We start from the raw sequence: 23,507 nt of genomic DNA, 5'->3' as shown, positions 1-23,507 counted from the left end.
TCTACAGGGAGACTTTTTACCCTTTTTCTCTGGTTTAGATTACACCTGTCAAATTAGATTTCAGATTGCGTTGCTTTGTCCCGTTGTCAATAAGAAAAAGCTTCCTTTGTAGTCTGGTCTTGAAAGTTAGATGTTTAGACTTCGGTGCTGGCAAATATTATGAGCATGTATTTTATTTGTGCAGTATTTCACCTTTCAAAGACAAGATGAAAACGAAGTGTTTATTTCTAGTCTAATACCAGAGCTATTAGCTAAATACTAATTCTAGTCTAATAATGTTTATTTCTAGTCTGTTATGCACCTTAATCAAACATAACATAAAAATCAATAGATTTTTGCTTCAAGTTAACTCTGAGGTCAGCGTATACAAAAAACTGGGGAATAAAAATTATTTCATTACCATAGAAAATCACTTAGCTTATAAATTTTTAATGAAAGGCCATTAATAAAGCTACAGATCAGATTTAGTATATTCTACACTCACTACTGTTAAACTTTTTACAGTCCATAAATTTCCTTAAGTGGTATTTAAAACGTGTCAGGGTTGTTTTTTTTTCAGTAAGAAAATAAGTGCAGACACATTTTTCCTCCTACAGATCTTCTGCTTAGCAAGATGAGTGTTTGATTGAAACATATTGTCTGTTCTGTGTGCATAATATAAGCTATGCAGAATCTTTTGGTCAGGATTTTGCTAAAAGGCTACTCAAAAGTATGTTTTAACTAGGTGTCTCACTTTTATTATTTGAACTTGAAACACACAACTTTTGTCAGGTTCTGCTGAGGTAGGATCATTTTCTGTACACCTCATCTTTCTGGTTGAAGAGCTTTGATTATTGCAATACTTCCAGTGTGAACAGAAAAATTAAGCAGCTTACTGGTGCAGAATGGATCCACTCTCAGCTCTTGGATGATAGTAGTCCTCAAACATGTTGTGCTTTCCAAAAAGTACCTGTTCCTACTCAGTTTTGTTGACTTTATCTATGAGTCTTCTATAGCTTTAGTCTTGATTGTATGGGAAACCAACTCTTCATCCTTGTCCTTACCACGGAAACTGAAATCGGATGGCATGTCGAAAATTACTTTCCCTGCTACTTCGTATCTAGTGTGGTGACAGGCTGTCCTACGGCAAGTTCTTTAGCTCTGAAACTGGTTTTCCTGGTTTATCTGACAAAGCAATTACAGCCTTTTCATTAGGATGTGGTGCCATGATCAGGTTTTGTTCTCAAGTGTATACTTGAAAAAGATTGTCAAAGTAGCAGAGGACAGTTTATTTGAAGGAATGCCCTATTTATTTTCTTTTTTGGAAGGGATGTCTCTTAATTTTGGACTGAACTGCACTAGTGTGCCATGAGAGTAACCAAGCTGAATTAATCGCAAGAAGTCAGGATCCTGATACCAAAACTAGGGTCTCTATTAGCAGTGGAAGGTGAGAGAGAGCATGTACAGAAACTGCTTGGAAGGGGATTTATACAATTACAAAAAATTTTTCTCCTTGGGTTGTAACTCTCTCGTGGACTTGCCAAAACATAGCTGGGTTGTGGGTTTTATTGGGCTTTTTAAACAACAGTAGAACAAGGCAAATGCATTTAGTTGTAAGTCAGCAGGAACACTTGTTACACTCCAAATCTTTCTATTTAAGAAACATTTTAGTGTTCAAACTAGTGTCTTCATGGGTGGGGGAGGGATAGGGGGCAGATCTGCTATGTAATCTTTTAATTTATAACTTTAAATCAATTACCTTTTTTTAAAAACAATTATTTTAAGGAAATCACTGCTAGCAGATAGCTGACTTCTGTCTTCCACTGCAGCTGCACTCTGAGTGTTACCCTGGAGCAGGCGATCATTCTGGCTCGGAGCCATGGGCTACCTCCTCGCTATATCATGCAAGCTACAGATGTTATGCGCAAACAGGTAAGATGCTCACTGTGGGTAAGATCTTGGTGTTTCCTAACAAGGCATCTTATCATCAAACAAGAATGACTTGACCGAGCATTTTTCAACCTTCATCTTAGTGTTGTGTAATGTGTGTGAGTTTTCTTAGTTTGGGTATTCTGTTGGTTTTTTAAATTCTCTTCCTTTACTGTTGGCTGAAAGGTGTGTGTTTTGGTTTTGTTTTGTTGTTTGTTTTTTTTTTTTTTTAAAATGTTGGAACAGACTGTTTTTAACCAGATGCTTGCTTTTTCTGTATGTATAAAGAGATCATAATTTTTACAGGGATATGGTTTTACTTAATGATTTTTGTATAGTAACTGCTGTGGTATCACCTTACATCAGAATATTCTGTTGAGTAAGACAATCTTTATTCTAATAGATATTATCCATAAAAATAATTTAAGATTATTAACTATTGTTAATAAAAAGTTACTCATGTACTGAATGAAGGGGAAGTGTGGAAGGGAAGGGGAGAAATAAATACTGTGGTTCTTAAGTTTCCAGGCAGGATTCCTGAGGACAATGTGCTTATTTCAAAATAGTGTTTTTCATTCTTTGGTCGTAACAGAATATTAGAATTTAAAGGCTGTTGTGGATAGATAACCACCTCAACATGAATTCTTAGTGCTAAGGTATGACAAAAAATACTGGATTAAAAGGCAGTATCAACTGCAAATGGGGGATACACTCTACTGTATTGGCATAGCTTTTCCTAGAATATCTTATCAGATAAATACTTTCAAAAGGATGTTTGGAATCTTGGAAGGAGTTCAGAGAAGGAGCACAAATGATCCAGAGATTGTTAGACAAGGCTTATGAAGTAAAGATTAAAGAGCTCAACCTATTCAGTTGATCAAAGAGAGTTTGAGTGGGGGTTTAATCACTCTGTGGGCATATGGAACACATATCGCAGCCTGTGGTAGCTTTCAACCTTATGACAAAAGCACAAACAAGATACAGGATGCACTCAATCTTGAAGTGAAAAAAAGATAATTAAATATTGGAACAATTAATCACAGATAAGACAAGATTCAAAATTTTGGGTTTTTAGATTGCATCTAATTTTATTATTTTCGTTAATTTTGCTACATATTCTGTGCAGCAATCACAGTTTAGTTATGAAGATGATTAAACAGCTGTACTTCTAAATTGCTGTAGACAAAAATATACATATGCTACACATATGCAATTCTGTAGATCTCCTAACGTCATAGATACTGATCAATTATATGTAAGTACTGCTGCCTAACATGGATACATCAGAGTAATTAGTCTCTCATTCCCTTTCATATTGGACTTTCACTTTATTTGGTGCATAAATTAAGTTTATGTAGTGAATAAATACCCTCAAGGTTCTTGAATCAGACCATGTAGGTCTGCTCAGAAATCACAACTTTAATTTGACTTGAAAACTAATGCTGTATAAGGATAAACTTGCATGCACAGGTTGACGTGTCTGCTCTGCAGTTCTAGGCAAAGGGCAGATCTGGTCATTTTGCAATCAAAAAACGTGGACGTAGAGTTTTGCATATGTCTGCTTGCAGGATGTATTCTGTCAAAGGGTACTTTTTCAATGTACAGCTTTAGACCATTCTAAAAAAATGCTAATCCATTTGTGGATCTTCTGTAGCTTATTAAAGGAAAATGAAAGACAAAATGAAAGTAACTTGCATGATTTTGAGCAGCTGTAACTGTACTTGCTCAAATAAAGATGTAGAAAGAAGCCTCCAGTGAGGCTGCATTCTCTGAAGTAAAACAGCAGGTGATCAATAGTTGTTAAAGATATCAATATCTCAATACCACCCACAGACAGTGCAAAAAAGTCTGCTAGTATATCAAGCCAGACTTTTTTCGCACATTCTTCCTCTTGCAGGAAACCACTACAGCATTTAATAGAGTAATAATCTTTTGTTGTAATTTTAAATAAGTCCTGGAGTTCTGGAGTAGAAATATAACCCTCCATTAAATTCTAAATGTTTTGGAGTAATTTCAACAACACACTATGGTATTTTCTAGAAACCTGTTCCGGATTTAATGTTTAAATTATCTGTAGGATTTAACTGTCAGGAGGATAATGCAAGCCATAAAACTTGCAGGGGGAAAAAAAAAAAGCTTCTTGGGGTTTGATGCAGAACATTTAGTTAAGTGCAATACATCTGTCTTTTACCTGGCTTAATGTAAAAAAACAGCCAAACAAAGACTTTGTTAGCCCAATTACACCCTGAATCTTTTGTGGAATAAAGAGATTAGCCACAGGGAGGTGCAAATGAAAGGACATCGATTCTGGAGTAGCCAGCATTGTTAGCTCCTAGCAGTATCAGCTTTCCACAGGGGGAAGAAATTATCTCTACTCACTTCTTCAAGCTTGGGGCACCAATACTGAGTAACTGGAGACACCTGGTTGCATGGATGACCTCAGGAAGTGTTTTTTTTCTTTTAAATTGAATGAGGTCGTGATCGTGTTTAACAAGACTCATAATAGCTCTGACTGCATGGTTGGGACAGTTTTCAAAGTAATTGCCCTGTCAGTTATTATTAGGTATTCACAAGCACCTGTTCTGCAAGAATGAAAGAAAAAGAGACCAACCTGTGAGAGCTGGTATGAACTGGGGTCTGTGGGATGGTTTTAGTTGAAGTTGTTTCTGGTTTTCATCTGTTAATACAGTCTAGATCAATTTTTAAATTAAAAATTTTAACAGAACATCCCAACTATCTTTTAGTAGCTTTATTTACTCATGTATGCTTATTCATGTAAACATCTGTACCCAGAAAATATTATGTAAAGCATCCTGACAGGAGTGTGTCTTCAGGATGCAGCAAAGTGTGGAGAGGACAGAGGCCTCTAGGAAAGGAGCTGCAGGGCTCTGAGGAAGAAAGGTAACTAAAAAGATGATAAACAGAAAAGGCTAGGAGAGAATTTGTGTTGTCTTTTAAGTGAGTAATCATTTTTCCATGCCTTTTCATGAGTATGATACTGGCACTATATTTTGAATAATTCGCATAAAAATTTTACTGATTTAGAGCTCTTTGAGCAGGGCATAAAAAGAATCTGTTTTCTTTATGTGACTGGTTCTTGCTATCCTTAAATTAGTGTGTAGCTTGAAAATAAACCTATAATTTTTTCTCATGGCAACGAGAATATTGGTTCATATATACGCGTCCAGATTGATGGTGGTGTCTCCGCAGAGTTGCCAGCGTCTTTCACCAGTGTGCTGGCAGCACTGGTATGCATACAGGGAAGCATTCCGGAGCCACGTAGCACAACAATCCCTTAGCCTATGTGAGATGAACAGTGTCAATATTTACATTGCTGTAGCTTTAAGAATATATTGGAGAAGTATAAATTAACAGTATATTGAAATAGAAGTGGTATAATGGTGCTGAGTGGAGACAAAGACATGTCAGATACCAACTTGCTGGTAGTAATTCTTGGGGGCTTTTCCTCAAAAGAAATAAGAATCTGGTGGTTGTAAGTAAGATCCAATTTGTTCTTGTGCTAAACAATAAATTACGTGGTTGTATTAAGCTAGACTCCTTTTTAAATCAAAGCATTTGATATATTATGTGAGCAGGATACTAAAATTAATTTGTCTAGTGAGTGATGCAAGTAAAAATAGGCTGGTTTTATTCTCAGAAGTAGTCACAGCACTGATGTTTAGGATCTACATGTGATTAATTTAGATAGTTTTCCCATGTATATGTATATTCTGGCTCTCAGTTATGTTAATCACATGCCAATCTCAGCAGTCTATCCTGGTGGGGTTTCTTTATTATGATGGAATTTTAGAAAAGGACATTGAAGGGGATGGAAGTCTGGGCTCAACATGTCTACCTTTGTAACCAGCACCAGGCCAGCTATCTTATGTAATTCATGACAGATATTTGTTGTATGTGTTTTTAAACCTCAGTAGTGGAGACTCCTGCACAGTACTTCCCAAGTGGTCTGTTCCAGAGTTTTCTTAACCTTTTCATTAGGATGTTTTACTTAGTGCTTTGCTTGAGTCTTTTTTTCTTACTCTTCCTCTTTTTCTCTCCCCCGCTGCCCCCCTTTAAGTTTCCTGTTTTCTGTCCAGTATACTGTACACACCAGATTTTACTCCCTTTTTAGCAGTGGACATTTAGTATTTTGAATGTTTCCAGGGATGAGGCATCTGCCACCTCTCTGGGCAACATATTCCAGTGTTTCACCACCTCATTGTAAAAAATTTCTACCTTATATCTAGTCTGAATCTACCTCCTTTTAGTTTAAAACCATTACCCCTTGTCCTATTGCTACTGGTCCTACTAGAAGGTCTGTTCTGAACTTGATTTATCATTTCCCTGATAAGCCATCACTTGTGTAGATAGAAGATCAGTTAATCTGATTTTCTTTCAGTTGCATTTTCTTACCTAATCAATCTGCCTATTCTCCTCTGAACTCTTTTCATGTTTTTTCTTAAAGATGAGAAGTAACTGTGAAGAATTACAAAAGGATCTTACCAGACTTCATGATTGAGCAATAAAATGACAGATGGAAATCAGTGTAGATAACTCTTAAGTGATGCACACAGGGGAAAAAACACACCCTAAGTTCACATTCAAAATAACTGACTGTGAGTTTGCCATTACATCTCATGTTTAAGATATCAGGATATGATAGAAAATATCAGCTCCATTCTCAGTAGCTATCAATAAAGTAAATCAGAAGTGACAGTGGTTTAGGAAAGGGTAGTCAATGAAGTAGAAATCATGCTGTCATGACTCTTCATTTTGAACTGTCTGAAACTGTGATCCCTTCCATAAGGATATACATAATGGAAATGGTTCAGAGAAGGTCAGAAAAAAAATGATTGGTGGTTGGGAATGGCTTTATAGACAGGACAGACAGACAAAATAATCTAGGATTGTTCAGCTTCATGGGTGAAGGAGGGTATAACTGAGGTCTAAAGAACATGTGGCATGGATAGGGATTGACCATTGTCCTCACCAGTGCAGAACTAAAGGCATCAAAAAAACCTGGCAGATTCAACCCAGATTAAAATAGTGGTTCTTGACACAACAGGATGTACCCAGGATGTGAATCTCCTTACAAAACGAGGTTAGTGATATGAAGTTATTCATGGGTTCAAGATGAGATGGGAAAGAAGAGAACCACTGAAAATAATTAAATACATACTTGTTGCTGAACAGAGGAAGTATTGAGTGACTAATGATTGAATTCTGGAGGAGGTTCTGGGGAAAGACGTGTATTTGTCACGGTCTGTAGTCGTGTCTCTTGCAACTGTTGGAGACAAGTTTACTGAGCTAGATGTAAAGCTAGTAAAATCACTTTTACATTCTGCCTTCAGCTTTGTAGTTATTCTAGTTTTCTCTGTCTTTACCTCTATTTATTTTCCCTAAAATTTTATGGCATGTGTTAATTGACATAAATTCTGAGAACATATCTGTGTGTAACCAACCAGCCTTTTTCATGTTTTGTTTGAGCCCATAACAGTGAACTAATAACACCTTTTCAATTGCCTGGGTACCAGATCTCAGCCAAATGCAAGTTCTAGTCTTATTCTGCATATTGAATCAATGATTATACCTCATTTTTACATCATGTACAGCTGCCATTTCAGCCCTGTTTGGAATGTAAATTATCTTTGATGTTTCACACCACTCTAAGATCTCACTATAAGAATTCTGAGATTATATATTTTTGTTCTCTCTTATTTTGTCCTAAATTTAGGTAGAACAGAAGGAGAAATAAAGGGAGAGTCAGTGTATGTATTATAGACAGAACATAGAGTTTCCATCTCCTTTAAAATATTAGAAAACATAAAGAGACTGTAAATCTAACAGATATGTTTCTTTATCATGTCTTTTACATTAATAAAACTGCACTTTAAAAGACCTCATCATTTAAAAACAAATTCTATTGAGTTCTTTCATATGTCTAAGCTAGTTTGTTTGCAGAAGAGTCTGCATTTTTCACTGTCATAGTATATGAACATCGTGCATGTTTTATCAACTTCCTCCTTACTGAATGAGTCAGTGAGACGAGTACTTCCATTATTGTTTTTCAAAGGATCAACTGAGGTACAAAGATACCAGCTTTTCTAGTCGTCTCTGCTTTAAGCAGGGGTGCTTAAACAATCTTGGGAGATCCCTTCCAACCTGAATTTTTCTGATTCTGTGATTATAAAGGAAGATCAGCAGCAGCATTTTTCTAATCCTAATGTAGTGCCTCAATTTAGGCCATTTTTCTAGATTTAACTAGAAAGCTATTTGTACGAAATAACCTGTAATATTTGTTTGTTCAGAAGGAAATAAGTGACATTTCAGAAGAGAACTTTGTAACCAATGCCTTCTGCAAAGAGTAGTGACAGAAATCAAACACATTGAAATAAGATGTTTGACTTGTTTTAAACCTTAAATGTTAATTTTTTATGAAGTGTTTTACGTTAGTAAGATAGATACGCATTTATTTGATGCCAAGTGAAAAGATAAAAGATTTTGTCTCTTTTCTGCATATTTCTCTAAGTTGAGAATGAATGTACTGCTTTAACTTGTTCCTCACCTTAGGAGAGTTGTTTCAGGACATGGAGCATATATATTAATTAATTGTAATCAATAGTTATGTTCATCTAGAAATCCCAGAAAACCTTTGAACTTGTGTTGAAATAAATTAAGCAAAACTGTTGTTTTAATTTCACAGGGTGCGAGAGTACAAAATACAGCCAAGAATTTAGGAGTGAGGGATCGAACGCCACAGTCTGTGCCAAGGTAACTGATTGCTTGTGTCCTAGACCATGATTTTGTCTAGTTTGTGGCAAATTCTGTCCTGGCTGCTCAAAAGCTAACAGTAAACATTGACTGTATTGTGCACTAAGTGGTAAGTTTTGGCTTTTAACATACATAAAATCAATTACATTCTTAGCCATACAGTTTTACTTAAAATAATTACTTGCAGAAGTTCAGGCTATGGACCACTTCAAAACATGCCTGTTTTTGAAAAATGAAACCTAGTTCATGTTAATTGTGAAAACACTGGAGTAAGTCTTTCATCACTTACAATGTTTAGTGGTTTGGGGGAAATACTCATAACTACATCCATAACCCTAGACCCATAACCCATATTTTAATGAAATACTGTCCTGCAGTATCTCAGCAAAATCATGTTCTAGTTGTTTTTAGAGATGATGTAGTCTTTCTTTGTCTCTTTCTGAAACATCCAGCTTTTTAATGCTGTGATGGGTTGCACGTACCTGAAATGTTTCTTAGCAAGTACAGTACTTATAAATGAAAATAACCAAACAGCTATGTTCTTAATTTTATATTAAAGAGGTTTTATTAATCCAGCTCTAATTTAAACTTCTTTTACCAATTTAAAACATAATGGGTTTTGTTGATGAATGATAACACATTTAATGAGCTAAACAGATAACATGGAATACATAACAGACCCACTGCGGTGTTTAAATTTCAGAAAGGAAATGGGGAATTAGTAATACCTGATGGAAGTAACCATGTGAATGAGCACATGTGCTATCCGTAGCCTCACAGAGAGATGTCCTCTGGGTTCTGACCACTAATATTCAGGAATGTTTTATTATGCAGTTTGCTTCCCTTTTCTCAGGTGTCCCAGTTTCTCCCAGTAGGGAATCAGGCTACTGCTCATAATTTGTTTGTACCAAATCACTGCACATTATTTCATGCCTGTGCTCGATCTGATTCTAGAAGAGGAGTGTACCTTAAGTGTACAGGGTATGAGTAAATCTGAGCAGCAGCTGCTGTTCAGTTGCTGAGTAGCAGCATTTGTTGGAGCATATATGCATCTTGCATGCCCCATAAAAAAAGATTAAGATCCAACAGCAGTACTGATTCTGGAGTAAACTTATCAGCAATAGAATCATTGCCCTTAGCAGATAAGGGCATCAGTTCTCATGGTAATGATTAGTTTAGAGGCAACACAGGGCCAAAATTGCTTGACCAACTGTCTTGCACTGTGGGAACCTAAGGCAGTAAAATAACACTTTGTTAGTGTAAAAGCTGTGAGAAGCCTTTTAATATTTTGAACAGTATGGTTTTGGCCTTAAATGGACTCCTCCTTCATGACATAATTCTGGAGACAGCAAAAGAAAAGTCTGGTGCAAACCAGACTTTTCCCACCACTAAATTACAGAGCATGTATCTAGATTCAGAGCTTTTGTGACAAAGGAAAAATCTAAGTTTTTAAAAAGAAAAACTTAGCCATGCGACATTTTTGGATTTGCATCAGCTGAGAAAAGATCACCTCTTTGCAGCTGACAATCCCACAACATAGCAATGAAAAGCTGAATAAAAATTATGAGATAGCTCCTAGAACACAGAATAGACAGATGCATCCAGCATGCTTGCCAGTCAGCAGCAACAGCAATGTCACAGAAGTATCTCATTGACCTCAGTTTGGGGTGTTTGGTGTACCATTAGAGAGGTAAGTCTCATTAAGTCAGAATAGTCATCAGCAGGAGTTCTGATGTATAGGTTTTGATGTATGTGGGTTCACAGTTCTTTGCCTTGAAAAGAATTTTACCATTAAATTTGTTTCCTTTAACGTCCCTTGACTGTGTTCTCAGTTCTGTGCAGTTGCCACTGTTTTCTGTCTTTTCTCAGCTGATCTGCTTGTACCATCTCAAATAGTTGTTCCATATATATTGACCCAGAACAGGCTGTTTCCACTCTATACCATCTTCAGCGCTATAGCTCCTTAGGGATTTGTGCAGCCTTGTTAGTTTGCTTCAGAATCCCACTATATCACTTGCTCTGAAGAGAAGTAATCTTAATGATTACCATTTTAACCTGAAGAATACACAGACCTTGGTACTTGGGGCTGAGCTTTTCTGCACGCTCTACCATAGAAATTAGATTTACTAAAACATCATCAAGAACTAACCCCACTGCAGTTACTTAGATGAGATTGTGACAGTAATTTTGTCTTTTGCCAGCTTTGATTATTGCTGCTTTATCACACCATAACACAAATAACACCATATAACACAAATAACCCCTGTTTATTTTTCTCTGCATACTTGTCTGTATAAAGATCAGACCATCTTATTCTCTCATTGGTATATTAATATGAGATATCTGTATATTGGCTTATATATGGCTCCCAATAAACACATTGGTGTCTGCACAATGTGACCTTAAATGATCACATTTCTGAATGTGCCAGGGGACAGTGTGGAAGAGCCCAATGATCTTCAGAACACATTATGGTGGAGGTTTGAAAGCAGGTTTGCAATTGCCGTTTGGCTGACAGAACTGATGCTCCCTGTTCTTATCATCCAGAAACAATACTGCTTGATAATCACTTCCAGTGAGATTCAGAGAAAAGTTATTTAGCACACGACCAGTGTCCCATGGGTTTTAACTCCTAAGGGAACTGAAATTAGAGAACAGCAGCTATCCTGCCCTGCTCTTGCATAGCCACAGGATGCTTTTTCTGACAAGATGTGCGTAGATGTTGAAGAGGCTTTCAATACTCGTGGGGGCAGCCATACTTAATGTACCTCACATAATTGCAGTAGCAGCGTATCATGCCAATAAGGCACCAGCCCATTGACCTTGAATTGTTTGTGGACCCCAGCCACATGTACAGATTTCTATTTTCTGTGTTGATTTATAGTATGATTTTGAAATTTATGATAATTAAAAATGAGTCGTATAAATGAATGTGATGTTTAATAGGCAAATCTGCAAAATATACTTGGAAAACTCAGATACCCTAAATATCTGTAGCCCCCAAGCCACTGGACGATTCACCACCCTGCCTGTGCCAGACCTACCAAACCTGCTATTTCTATTGCTTTGGTATTTCAACATCAGAGATTCTTCATGTTAAGTACTAATACACATGCTGTGTCACTGTCTTTTCATTTTTGGCTTCTGATGCTTTTTTCTCCTTCCCATGGCATACTTGGTTTCTTCTCATTGCTATTCCTTCAGTGATACACTTTCCCTAAGGAAAATATGTGATCTCCAAATGAGATCATGTCTATTGCTGATTCTAATTGCAGTGGTTGCTGGGGAGGTACTGTATGCTGGATACTTACAGAACAGAGATCCTGAGGTCAGAATAATTGCCATTTATTTTCAGTATTGCTAACATTAGGGTAAAGTTTCAAAAACTTGCTAATAACCAAGTCCATGCAAAAAGAGTTTAACAGAAGTTCAAAAGCCTTTATAAATGAAGGATTGGCTATTTCAGTCGTAACTGAGGTAGTAATTTGAACCAAATCTCACTGGTCTTGACTTCATACATGTAAAAACAGGGTGGGGAGAGAGTTTAAAATTTTCATGCTGGCGTGTCACATGTCTGACATCTGTCTTAAGTTCTTCAAACAGCATCAGTTTTATAGGAAACTGTGTTGAAAGCGAGGACTGACTTTGCCAAAGCAAAACAAAAAGGGAGGAAATTGTATTCACCAAGCAGCTTTTCTGATGTAGAATTCAGAGCAACAACTGATAATTGGATTAGTGAAGACTGCTTTCTCCAGAATGGGGTCTTCAGTGAAGAAATATGAAAACTTGACTACACTGGAACGTCTTTATAAGATTGCTTATAGATGTGTGTTTTAATGATACCACTTTCAATGTAAACATTCATGCTCATGACTAAGATTTTACTGGGTTTATATCAATGTTAAATGGAATTCAGTACCTCTCGTTTTGCAGTGCCGGAAGACTTAGATTTAGTTTGTGTTCCTTAAATTTACCCATTTCAATAATGACCAAGCTGTCAGAATAACAATTGCTTTGTTTTTTGTCATTGTCAGACTATACAAGCTATGCCAGCCACCACCACCCGTTGGAGAAGAATGAGAACTGTTCCAGAAAAGAATCCAATAATGGCCTTTAGGATACTGGGACTATATGACAAAATCTAACTGCACTGTAGCAGTATATGTCTGAGACTTTGATAAATTAAAAAAAAACAAACCACCTTTACTCAGGATAAAGAAACAAACACCCTAAATACTCTCTACTGGCATTGAAAAGTGACTTCCAAAAGGCGTTTCTGGACTCTGTGCACTCCAGCCTTACACTAGTAGAACAGGAGTCTTCCTTGGGAATTTTACACTGGAATCAGATTCATTTGATGTGTCTTGTTCAGCCACACGATAGGTATAACCAGCATCTTGGAAACAAATGTCTTATTGAGAGACAGTGACTTGACTTGTACACTATACAGAATGTGTTCTTGTGGAAGGAATAAAAGCCTGGGTAAACTAGGCTTGATAATGAGCATGCACTTCATATGGGGCCCTTTGCACTGATAATCCCTTTTTTCCTGTTGCCATCATAATTTCTCAGAAGGATGACATTACTGTTTCAATGATATCATGTAAGTGAGGTTTAAAGATGGAAAACTCATCTCAGAATTGTGTTTAATGGCTGCAGACAGACTGTTTCTGTGAACGTGTGCTTGTAATCAGTAAACTCAGCCATGTCTTAAGCAGTCCGTTGTTATGCTCCTTTAGAAGGAGTACTTATATGGCATATGAAGTGAAGTTTTGCCCTTTTTCAGTTGCCATTATAATGAAGGAGAAGGGTAAGTCTGGTCTTTATTCATAGTCAGAATTTCAGACTCTGTCTAATGGTTGTTCTGCATTCTTGTGCCTCTACATTTCAGAGTTTTCCAGACTTGTGTATATTCTTGTATAGTACTATACTAGCAAATCTACATAAGGTGAGGATGAGGCAGTATTGTTATATTTAACTGGAAATGTCTGTGGTTTAAGTTGAAGCATAATTTGGGTGTTTGAAGTTTTACGCTACCATTTCCCGCATTGTGTCAGAATTGTTTTGTATAGCATTTCAGTTCTTTAGAGTGATATTTGTTATAAATTTATTTTGAAATTGTATTGAGTATTTAGAAGGCCCAAGGAAAATGTATCTGCATTTGGCTGTTGTTTAGCCAAAGAATTTTCAGAGAAAATGCCCCAAATGAGGTTTCATATGCAAACACGTTAATACAAAAAATATATTCTGAAAGAGTTCTACTTGTAGCAGTAGCTACGCATTCTATTAGAGCAGGACATATACTGTCTGAATAAAATTTATTTTTTGTACAACAGCAGCCTATAGTTATGTTGTAGCAATCAAACCTTGCAACATAATTGTTGCATATTATCTAATTATTTATGAAATCTTCAACAAATATATTAATCCACAATGAAATAAGTGAGAAGTCAAAATGACCTGTACTCTTGCAGAGAGTGTTTTTTATATAGGATATCTAGGGGACTTGTTACTTTTCTCCAAAGGAGGAATTAGAGCTCCTACCTTTTTCTTAATGTTTTTACACAGACTTTAACTTTGCTAAGAAAATAAATATTTTTATATATCCACAGATATATATGTCTCCGCATATATGTGAGTTTCAATATGTATATATTTATGTAGTCATATCAATTACTGGTCCAACCTTAAATATAGAATGTTTGCCTTAAACTGTGACAAAGACATGCAATAATGAACACTTCAGTAACAGTTGTGCCTTTATGCTTTGAAGTTTACGCTCTTTCATAGTTATTGGAAGCTGTGGGACTATAACCTTTTTTGATTAAAAAACCCCAAACAAAACCAGAAAACAAAGTTTTTAGAAACTTACTCTTTTTGTCTAGTATGACCTAATGCTTCTACATAAGAAACAATATCTACAGTTGCTATTCTAGTCAGGATCTCTTACTTTTGTATTTTATTCAGAGAGGCAGTATTGACTAGGGTAATTCCCACTCCAGGCAAAAGTTCCAAAAATATTTCAGTTTCTGCTTGTTCAGACATCAGTAGTACAGAGAAGCTATAACCTCCTCAAGCCAAGGATGATGCCACTTTCAACTCCTGCTGTGAGCTCCCATCTTCCCGTGTGCCCACATGAGTTTTGGTTTTTTACTACAAGGCAAGTAAGCTGCTAATCCCATGTAATATAAAATAACCTAGAGGACAAAATCTGTTGCATGCACACACATTATTGTAACTAGTCATCACTTTTTTTTATTGCATTAAAATGGTAGGAATGCAGATATGCCATAATAGTCTCCCTGTATAATACGGTAATTGCTGAATTCATTTTGTTGTTGAAAGCACGGGGTAATAATTTCTAAATGCCAAGGAACAGTTTTGAGCCAGTCACTGGACCAGATTCTTTGGCTATTGTTTCATGAGTGTGTATCAGAAATCTTGACCTCTTTTTTCTGTCTCTAATTTTTGGTTCATTATTCTTTTTTTCACCCTTCTAGTGGCAGTTTTCGAAAACTTATTTAGCACTATGAGCTTCATTGGTGAATTACTGCAAAATAAAGTTATCTATTTAGCTTGGTATCAAAGGGGCTGAGAAACAAGCCCTGGTTTTCTGGTATTGCGGGTAGCATGTAGAAGTTGGATTTCCAGAGGAAATTGGGCATAAATGTCCCACTGACTCTATGAGAAGTGGGTGCCTGATTTCTCAAATTTTCTTTCAAAAACAAGTGTTTGCTTGAAACGTTGTGCAGCTTTTCAAACTGCTTTTCTTGTCCCTCTGTTTTCAGAGCACACTGCACATTCTAACACATCTGGCTTCTAATAACATTAGATGGACCTTTAAGAAGCCCATTCTTAAATTATAAATTTACTTATGTTCATTATTAAAGCTATTTATCTTGTTTAGTATATGTAGCGGTTATATTTGTTCCTTATGCAGGGTGCACTTGCAGAGTAAAAAAAATAATCCATTCTCATCACAGTATGTTTATCCTCTCATAAATTTTTAGACTTATAGATGACAAGAAGAGATGACCAAGAGCAATGATTTACAAGAACTCTAATACCCATAGCTTGTTAAATCTTCACTTCTACAGTAAGAGATTATGCAGCCTGTTTTGACGACAATGTCTTGTACTGGTTTAGGGAAAGCATTCTGTATGTAATTTTTACTTTTCATCCAAGACAAGTGTAATTCTTCTGGGAATAAATTCAAGGATGTAGAGACATACATTACCAAATAGTGACTACCAGGATTCAGTAGTAGTCTAGGGGGTATGTACAGGAGATTTAACAGCTGGGAAAGGAAGCATTAAGAGCCAAGGAATAGCTAAATTGCCATAGGGTTTGTGCTTAGAGAAAACATTTTGATTTTAAGGTAAAGCTGATGACCTATCTTTGTAACCATCATCTATGAATAATAGGATGCTAAACAGTCTTTATGAAATCAGCATTGATTCAGTCTAGTTCCCCAAATTAAGTATTTTGTAACACTTAACTTTCCTTCTGAATTGTAAATGTAAACAAATACCAAAATGTATATATTCCAGTTTCTAAATGTCAAACATTTTTGTGTTTAGGGATCCATTTTAAAGTAAATATTCCTGCTAACAGCTGAAGCAACTGGCCAATTTTATGTCCACTGAGAGATTTGTAATCTTCAGTGGCTTTTTAGATAGCTTTCACTGAGTTTTAACAAATGCATCAGGTTTTTGGGTTGGTTTTTATTTGTTTTAATGCAGTCAGTAGTGGTCAGAAGTGCTCTTCTACTGTTTAGAGCCAAACCAATTAAACTTACTTAAGTTGGCGAGGATTTATAGTAATCATACTTCATTTCATTTGTTAGAATCCCCTAATGGAAAAAAGATGAACCAGTTTTATTGATCTGTTTTTACCCAGAGAAATTCACAAGCAAACAACAGTGCTTTTTTGTTTTATTAATTCATTGTCAGATGTAGTGTGTGTGTATATATATATATATATATTTAAGACAATTGCCTGTATGTGAGTATACACATCGTGGTTAAGCATGATACTCAAAAAAGGAAAGTATCTATCATTTACTTTCATTTAAATTGTGAAATCAGTAACTGTAGTAAATATACATATTGTTCCGTGCTCTTTACAGCTACTTCATGGATATGTCTGCCAGCATTTTATGCATATTTTGCACCATTTTTGTTTAACTTTATGAAGAGAGTTTCTCAAGCTAATGCATTGCCTTATGTATTTTATCTCTGTACTTGTTGATAAATGCAGGTAGTGCTTTTCTAATTGTACTACAGCAGTACACTGGCATTGGTAAATTAGATGCACATTACATACCTGTCTCAGGATACCTGAATTTTTCATCATTAGGTTTTGAAGTATAAAAAGATACTGAACTCATATTTTTGTATGCTGACAATTGTGTAGTTTTTTTCCTTTTATATAGTGTATATATCTATCAAGTTTTCCTAAAGAAAATGTGTTATTAGAAATGTTTCCCTTTTCCTGCTAGAAGACATGGGTTTATGTTTTCTTGTTATGTATGTATAAATGAATATACAGCATGCACAGTCATGCAGATGTTAACACAGGCAAGAAATTTCAGATTGTGCAGAGGCCAATCAAGTAGTCATTTCTTATGTTCTTCTCCAGAAATAACATCTCCATGATAGAAATCCTATATGGCTAGAGTGGAACTACCTTAGCAGTAACCTGCTTCAGTTTGAAAGTCTAGTAGATTGTTCGGAGTAGCTGCAAGTACTTAGATTTGGACTTCCATGGAAATATCTACATCTTTTGTGGGGGTATGTCCTGTCTGTACCATGCACCAGATTTAAAAGACTAAGCAGCCTTATTAACTTTTTAACACCCTGTATATAGTGTACGTTTTTGGTTATACTTGTGTTATACTTTAGAAATGAACTTAATTTCTGCATTGAGTATTGCACACATTTTTCAAATGAAGAATATATTGTTTGTAACGACTCATTAAGCACAAGAGAGCATTACTGCTTTGAAATATTATGTGTAAGTACAGCCATACACAGAATCTTTCAGTGAGCTTTTGTTTGAAAACAGTCAAACTAGCAGCTCTGTGGCTAGTTGAGTTTGTTAGAAGTAACCTTTGGAATTTAATGGTAAATATCCTTGAAACATGGATTTTAATTTTCTTTTTTTTTGTAAAGTGCCTGTGTAGCATACTTTGGATGAGTTGCTATATTGATTATGGGTTAAACTAATACTGTGTACTTTTAGATCTATGGTTTATTTTTTTAGTCTACATATTAAAGACTGGAATGGTAACAATGTATTACAAAATGTCAGACAGCAATAAAACCATTCATAATATGGCAACTGCAGATCTCTTTATTTGTAAGCAAAAAATAAGTTGTGGGGGAGGGAGTTGGGGGTCTTTAACCTTTTAAGCATGGCTGCTGTAGCAATTCTGCTGCGGGAGAACAAAAATTAAAGTTCTAGAAATAAATGTTTATAATAAGAATCTCATATGAGAACCCAGGCCCAATCGAGATTCATTGCTGACAATTAAAGTATATCTTTATAACTGGTGGAAAACTGAAACCTGCATGAAAAGCAGTCCCTGGCTTTGTGCAGTTGTAGTTTCTGAAGGATGGAAAAACCACAGGTGTGAAAATCCCTTTCTGGTCCCATGGCACCATTACTGCCCAACAAAGGTCCAAACTACCCACCGTTTCTGGCATTCCCTCATCTGAAGACTGAAGTGTGAAGTGGTCATCATCTGTTTACTGCTGTACACAAGGATAATCTGATGATCACGACATGGAATCTTTCACTCCCTGTGCTAAAGAAACACCTATAAATGACCGATTCTTTAGAGGGATTGGGAGCTAGCTCCTAGCTGCCATTGGGCTGTCAGGGGTTTGAGGAGTTGCACTGAATGTTTCTTTCATAGGACTGAAAGCTGATGAAATTTTAGACCTCGTTGAAGCAGTTTTCATATAGAAGTTCTGATTTCTACGTGGTTGTTGTAGTCAAGACCAAGAGGAACAGTGGAGGCAGGACCAAAATAATCTACAATGGTTTTGTAAAATCCCTTTTGTTTTCCATTTTATGCTAGCAGGGAGGAGAGTGAGGATGAAAGTATTTCTGGGTAACTGGTCTTCAAAAGATAGATTATTCATTTTTGGTTTTCTTCTGTCCTAAGTGTTCCTCTTTCCATAATTTTGTGAAGGAAAGCAGCATGGAATTCCAGAGAAGTATTGAGAAGCAGATGTGGCCAATTGATTTCAAATACGGCTTGCTCTTTGTGAGAGACAACTTGTAATTCCCTGAAACAGGGCCTGAGAGAGACAGGGCTGTCAGAAACAAGGACTGAGAAAAACAGCCTGAGAAAGAGATAAGGGCTGGCAGGGAGCAGAGGCCCTCTGAGCCAAGGAATGTCTCAAACACTTGCAAGTAATGAAACTCTAGTGACGGGATGGATACTGTGGAGTTTGGAGCTGATAAATCTGCCTGGATAACACAGGATGCAGCTGAAGGAGGGAGCCTTGTGGAGACAGGACAGTTCTGCTCTGGTGCATCTTGTAGAGTTTCAAGGGCCATTTCTCTGGTGAATCACCTTTGCTTCATTATCCATGAAATGCATATTAAAGTTGACATCCATGCATATGCTAATGAAGATTAACAAGATCATGCTAGTTACATCATCCCATGAAGCACCTTACCCCTCCCCATATATGTGATACATAGATAAGTAGGTTGACCTAGAGGAGGGACCCAAGGAAAGTGTCTATAAATTGAGGAGGGGCTAAAGAGAAGAAAAGTGAAGTGGACAAGTGCATCCTTGAACCATCATTGGTGGGCCCGACATAGGAACCTGGGTAGGTGATCTCTATTTCTGTCTCTATCTCTCTTCTTTTTTTCCCTTTTTCCTTATTGCCATTAGGTAACACAAGGCATACTATATCCGTTGCTATAATTTTTTTATACATTTAGTCAATTATGTGTATCCAGTTAGTACATTGTGGGAAATTAATAAATGTCTGGACTTTGAGACTTGTCTCACTGTTGTCCACTCCACTGGAGATTTACGAATCTAAGTCAGTTGTCTCCCTTGTTTGAGTGAGACACGACACTCTTCTACCATCATAAGTGAAGTTTCTTTTTTCAGTGCTCTCCACTTCTGTGATCTTGACTTGCTGCCATGAATATGTCAGAAATAAAGTCCAAAGAATTATTTTCTTGATCAGTGTACACAATGGGAATAAATAGTGCTTTGAAGATTTCTGAGAAAGATACCAATTACACCATGGTAGCACTTGGGTGTCCAGTAATTTCTCATCTTTCATGAGAAAGTATTGCTATCATCATGATTTGAAAGTCAAAATGTCTGCAAAGGGACTTGCTACACTTACATGTCAGAATTTGTGTGAGGCACAGTGTGAGTCCATGATTCAAAAAAGATAATGTATCTTTGCTTCACATCAAAGTATGTGTCAACTAATCTTTGAAAGTTAAGACACTTCCTTTTAAATGTTACTCATAAACTTACTTATGCTATGTATTTGATTGCCTTTTTTTTTTTTTTTAATGTCTCATTGTCATGCACAAACAGGGTAGATGATGTTTATGCTAATGAAGTGGAATTGCTAACAATTACTTCTTTCTTGCCTGTAGAAATCTTAATTTTCTGAAACTGCTTTCCCAGATAGTATTTGATGGTGGGTTTTTTTCCTACCTCATTTATCTATACATTTTCCTCTGTGGAGCTGCCAGGGTCCCGAGTGCTTTAAAAAGCTCTAATTGCCCCAACCAGCCTCGCCCCCGTACCTGCTGGCCATGGATCCAGGGCAGCATTTCACCTCAGGCCTGGGCAGCTCCTGTGTCCAACCTAATCACCTGGGTGGACCTCAAAACCTGTGTTATGGGTAGCTTTGTCTCTAGTCCCATCTTCTGCTGTTTCTGACTGGACTCTCGGGATGGACCCTGTGCCTGATTCAGTATTTTGCCTTGTCTGATCATCCCTGGACTGGCAGCAGAGCCTGTTGTCCTGGTCCTGCCAGGGGGAGGCCACTGGTCTGTGTTCAGCCACAGGTCCCAGCTTGTCCTCCTTCAGGGAGTGGACCGGCTCTTGCCGCTCCCTGAGAGGAACATACAGTGTTGGTACAGGTTCTGCCACATCTGACATACTACTGGCTTGTGTTGCATTAAAGCAGTTTAATGGATTAAAGTGCTGTTGGCAGGGGGAATTCCCATTTCCAGTCATGAGATGGATGGGAGGCCTCTTCCATTGGTTTTAATCTAAGGACTAAGGTTAGCATCCAAAAATTCTCTACAGCCCTATTTTGGTGAAGAGACTTGAAAATACATTTTCAGAACCTGACAGGACAGAGAGTAAAAAAATAGATACTAATTACTGAGAAGGAGTGCAAGATAAGACAAGTGCTGACCAGTGTCAGTACAGGAATGAAATGTCCTGAAGATGTGATTTCAGTTTTTCCAAGTATTTAACAGAGTTGATAGGTTATTAAACGGCTGCATCCTTTATAGAAGAATCAATGTAAATTCTTACTAGTTTGACTTACATCCAGAACTTTTTTTAAAGGTCTAGGTTTTAGCTAGTCATGTTTTGGTTTTGTTATTTAGATTTCTTTATCAGGGCAGGAGGGATTTTAACATCTGGAATAAATAATTGGTGTCTTTCCTTGTGAAGCATAACAGCCTCTAAAAGCACAAGGAAATTGTACTGGATATATTCTGGGAGCATAATCAAATAAAAGGAACACCAATCGGTTTTGATTCTGCTTTCATTTAAATGAATAACCAAATTTTCATTGACTACAGAGACTGAATCCATAATACTGGGACTATTATGCCAGAACTGGACTAGCTTGAATGCTTGTCAGTGTGTTTAGTTCACCTAATTAATGAAACTATTCATGTCTCGAGACAGAAAGCTTGACTGGAAATGAGAAGCAGACCACATGTAATCAATGGGGTTTTGTCATCAACCAGCCATACAGTAGGTCTAATCAAACCAATACAGGTCATGATTGCAAGCAAATGAACATCAGTACTGCATGAACCAAAGTCAGTGCATCATCACAAAAGTTAATGACAAAGTATCACCCAGATTGAGACACAAATAATGTCTGATCCTGATCAGTGCTACTTGCTCATATTGTAATACATTTCAAAATACATTGAATGACAGTTTAATTCAAATTCAAGACAAAGTGAAGCTTGATTGAATGTTTAGCAATATATTAGATGTTATTCTGAAATAAGAACATACATAAAGCTTTTATATATTAAGAAGTTGGGTAGGTGTTTAGAATTTTGACAGCACACCCTGGAAAATTGGTAGCTTGGGAAACAGGGAAATAATTATGATTGTGCCAATTTTAAAGAACATTTGTGGGTCTGATACAGACAGAACAGACAGTAGGCTTTGATTTCTGGACTAGTTCCCGTGACTTTGAGGGAAAGCATTAATACTTGAAACTGTAGTGTGGGACTAAACTACATAATCGGGATACTCATCACACAACAGTCATGAGGAGAAAGAGAATCTCTTTTAGTCTTAATCCTTATCTTTAAAGAAACCCAAATTCCCTAGCTAATCATAGCTCCTATTTTTATTTCTAATGGAAGAAATAATCAGTGTCTCTCTACTGTTCTCAGTAACAAAACAATGCGTTAAACAGTACTTTAAAACTTTTCCCTCCTTTTTTTTTCTCTTCCATCTAATAAACTCATTTATTCATGCCAGGTGAGTTGCCTTTCAGAGGAACAGCAGAAGTTAAGATTCCAGTCACATTGATATTATGGGACTGTTGTGCCTTCAATACCTCTCTTGAAGGCCACAGTGTTTGAAGCTTCCTGCAGGAGCTCTTGTCGCATTGGTGAGCAGTCAGGCAAAGAGAGCACTCTGAAGATGGAGGAGTGACTAAAGTGCTTTCTCTTGAGATTGTGGCAGAAAGGGACCCCCTTTCCATTGGAGTTCAGTTGTGATGTAAATGAGCTTATAAAAAAATACATGATTCGGTATAGTGAAAGTAGAATATAAGCCTTACTGATGGGCTTTCATATATCCGATTGCTATAAAAACAGGAAACATATTCTGTACCAGTTAGAATAAAATTGTGAAAGTGCTTATATCATGTTTAAGAATGGTAATAAAGTTTGAATGAGAGGGGCAGAAAAAACGGGAAATCCCTGCTTTGTCCCTAGGTATCCTTAATATTTAAATTTATTTTAGGCCACATGAGATCAAAAGAATGAGGATGTATCCCTCATTATAATCAGGATTTCAATAAAATTCAAAGTAGTTAAAAATCTTCTCCAAAGAAGTAGAAAATTTTATATAAACTGAGGAACCCATTCTACTGTTCTTCCACTCTCCAAATCCTATTTCCCTGTTTCGAAACACTAATAATCCCTGTGAAACTGCCTTAGAGCAGACTCATTGGGGAGTTCAAATAATAAACCAGCACGGAAAATGGAGTCTACTCATGTTCAAAGGAAAGAAAAATCACAGGTGCAGAAGGCTTTTCCAACATGCTGAGCCACAACCATTTTCTGTTTCATTCAGCATTGATCTGATGTATGTCACTGAGCAGGGCTGTTGATGCAGTGCAGAAATATAAAATCTGCCAGATTATTTCAAATTTATGATATGTGGAAGTAGGTCTGCTTTGAATAAGGTGGGATGAAATGGAATAAATGTGATTCCCCTTCTTGTGAAATTTGCTGTTTGGATCGCATACAGGACTGTTCAAATATGCTACTATGGGAAATAAGACATTTTGTCAACCTGGATGTTAACAGTCGGTCTACTGAAAAATAATCTGCTATCTGCA

The 23,507-nt window shown here is 36.7% G+C and overlaps 1 protein-coding gene across 2 annotated transcripts in view; it reads left to right on the top strand.

The window, feature by feature from the left end:
* The window catches only part of PREX2 (phosphatidylinositol-3,4,5-trisphosphate dependent Rac exchange factor 2), a 188,536-nt gene extending 170,515 nt beyond the window's left edge, over window positions 1–18,021 (top strand). For both annotated transcript variants that reach the window (XM_074898856.1, XM_074898855.1), the window contains 3 exons: window positions 1,809–1,911; window positions 8,612–8,679; window positions 12,714–18,021. In XM_074898856.1, the coding sequence (XP_074754957.1) occupies window positions 1,809–1,911; window positions 8,612–8,679; window positions 12,714–12,759 (217 nt within the window). In that variant the 3' untranslated portion in view covers window positions 12,760–18,021. The remainder of the gene's footprint in view (window positions 1–1,808; window positions 1,912–8,611; window positions 8,680–12,713) is intronic.
* Window positions 18,022–23,507: the final 5,486 nt, after the last annotated feature.

The sequence above is a fragment of the Athene noctua genome, chromosome 2, assembly GCF_965140245.1.
Source record: "Athene noctua chromosome 2, bAthNoc1.hap1.1, whole genome shotgun sequence".
In the NCBI taxonomy this organism is placed as follows: domain Eukaryota; kingdom Metazoa; phylum Chordata; class Aves; order Strigiformes; family Strigidae; genus Athene; species Athene noctua.
Note: the sequence above shows the minus strand (reverse complement) of the source record. Positions and strands in the feature narration are given on the sequence as shown.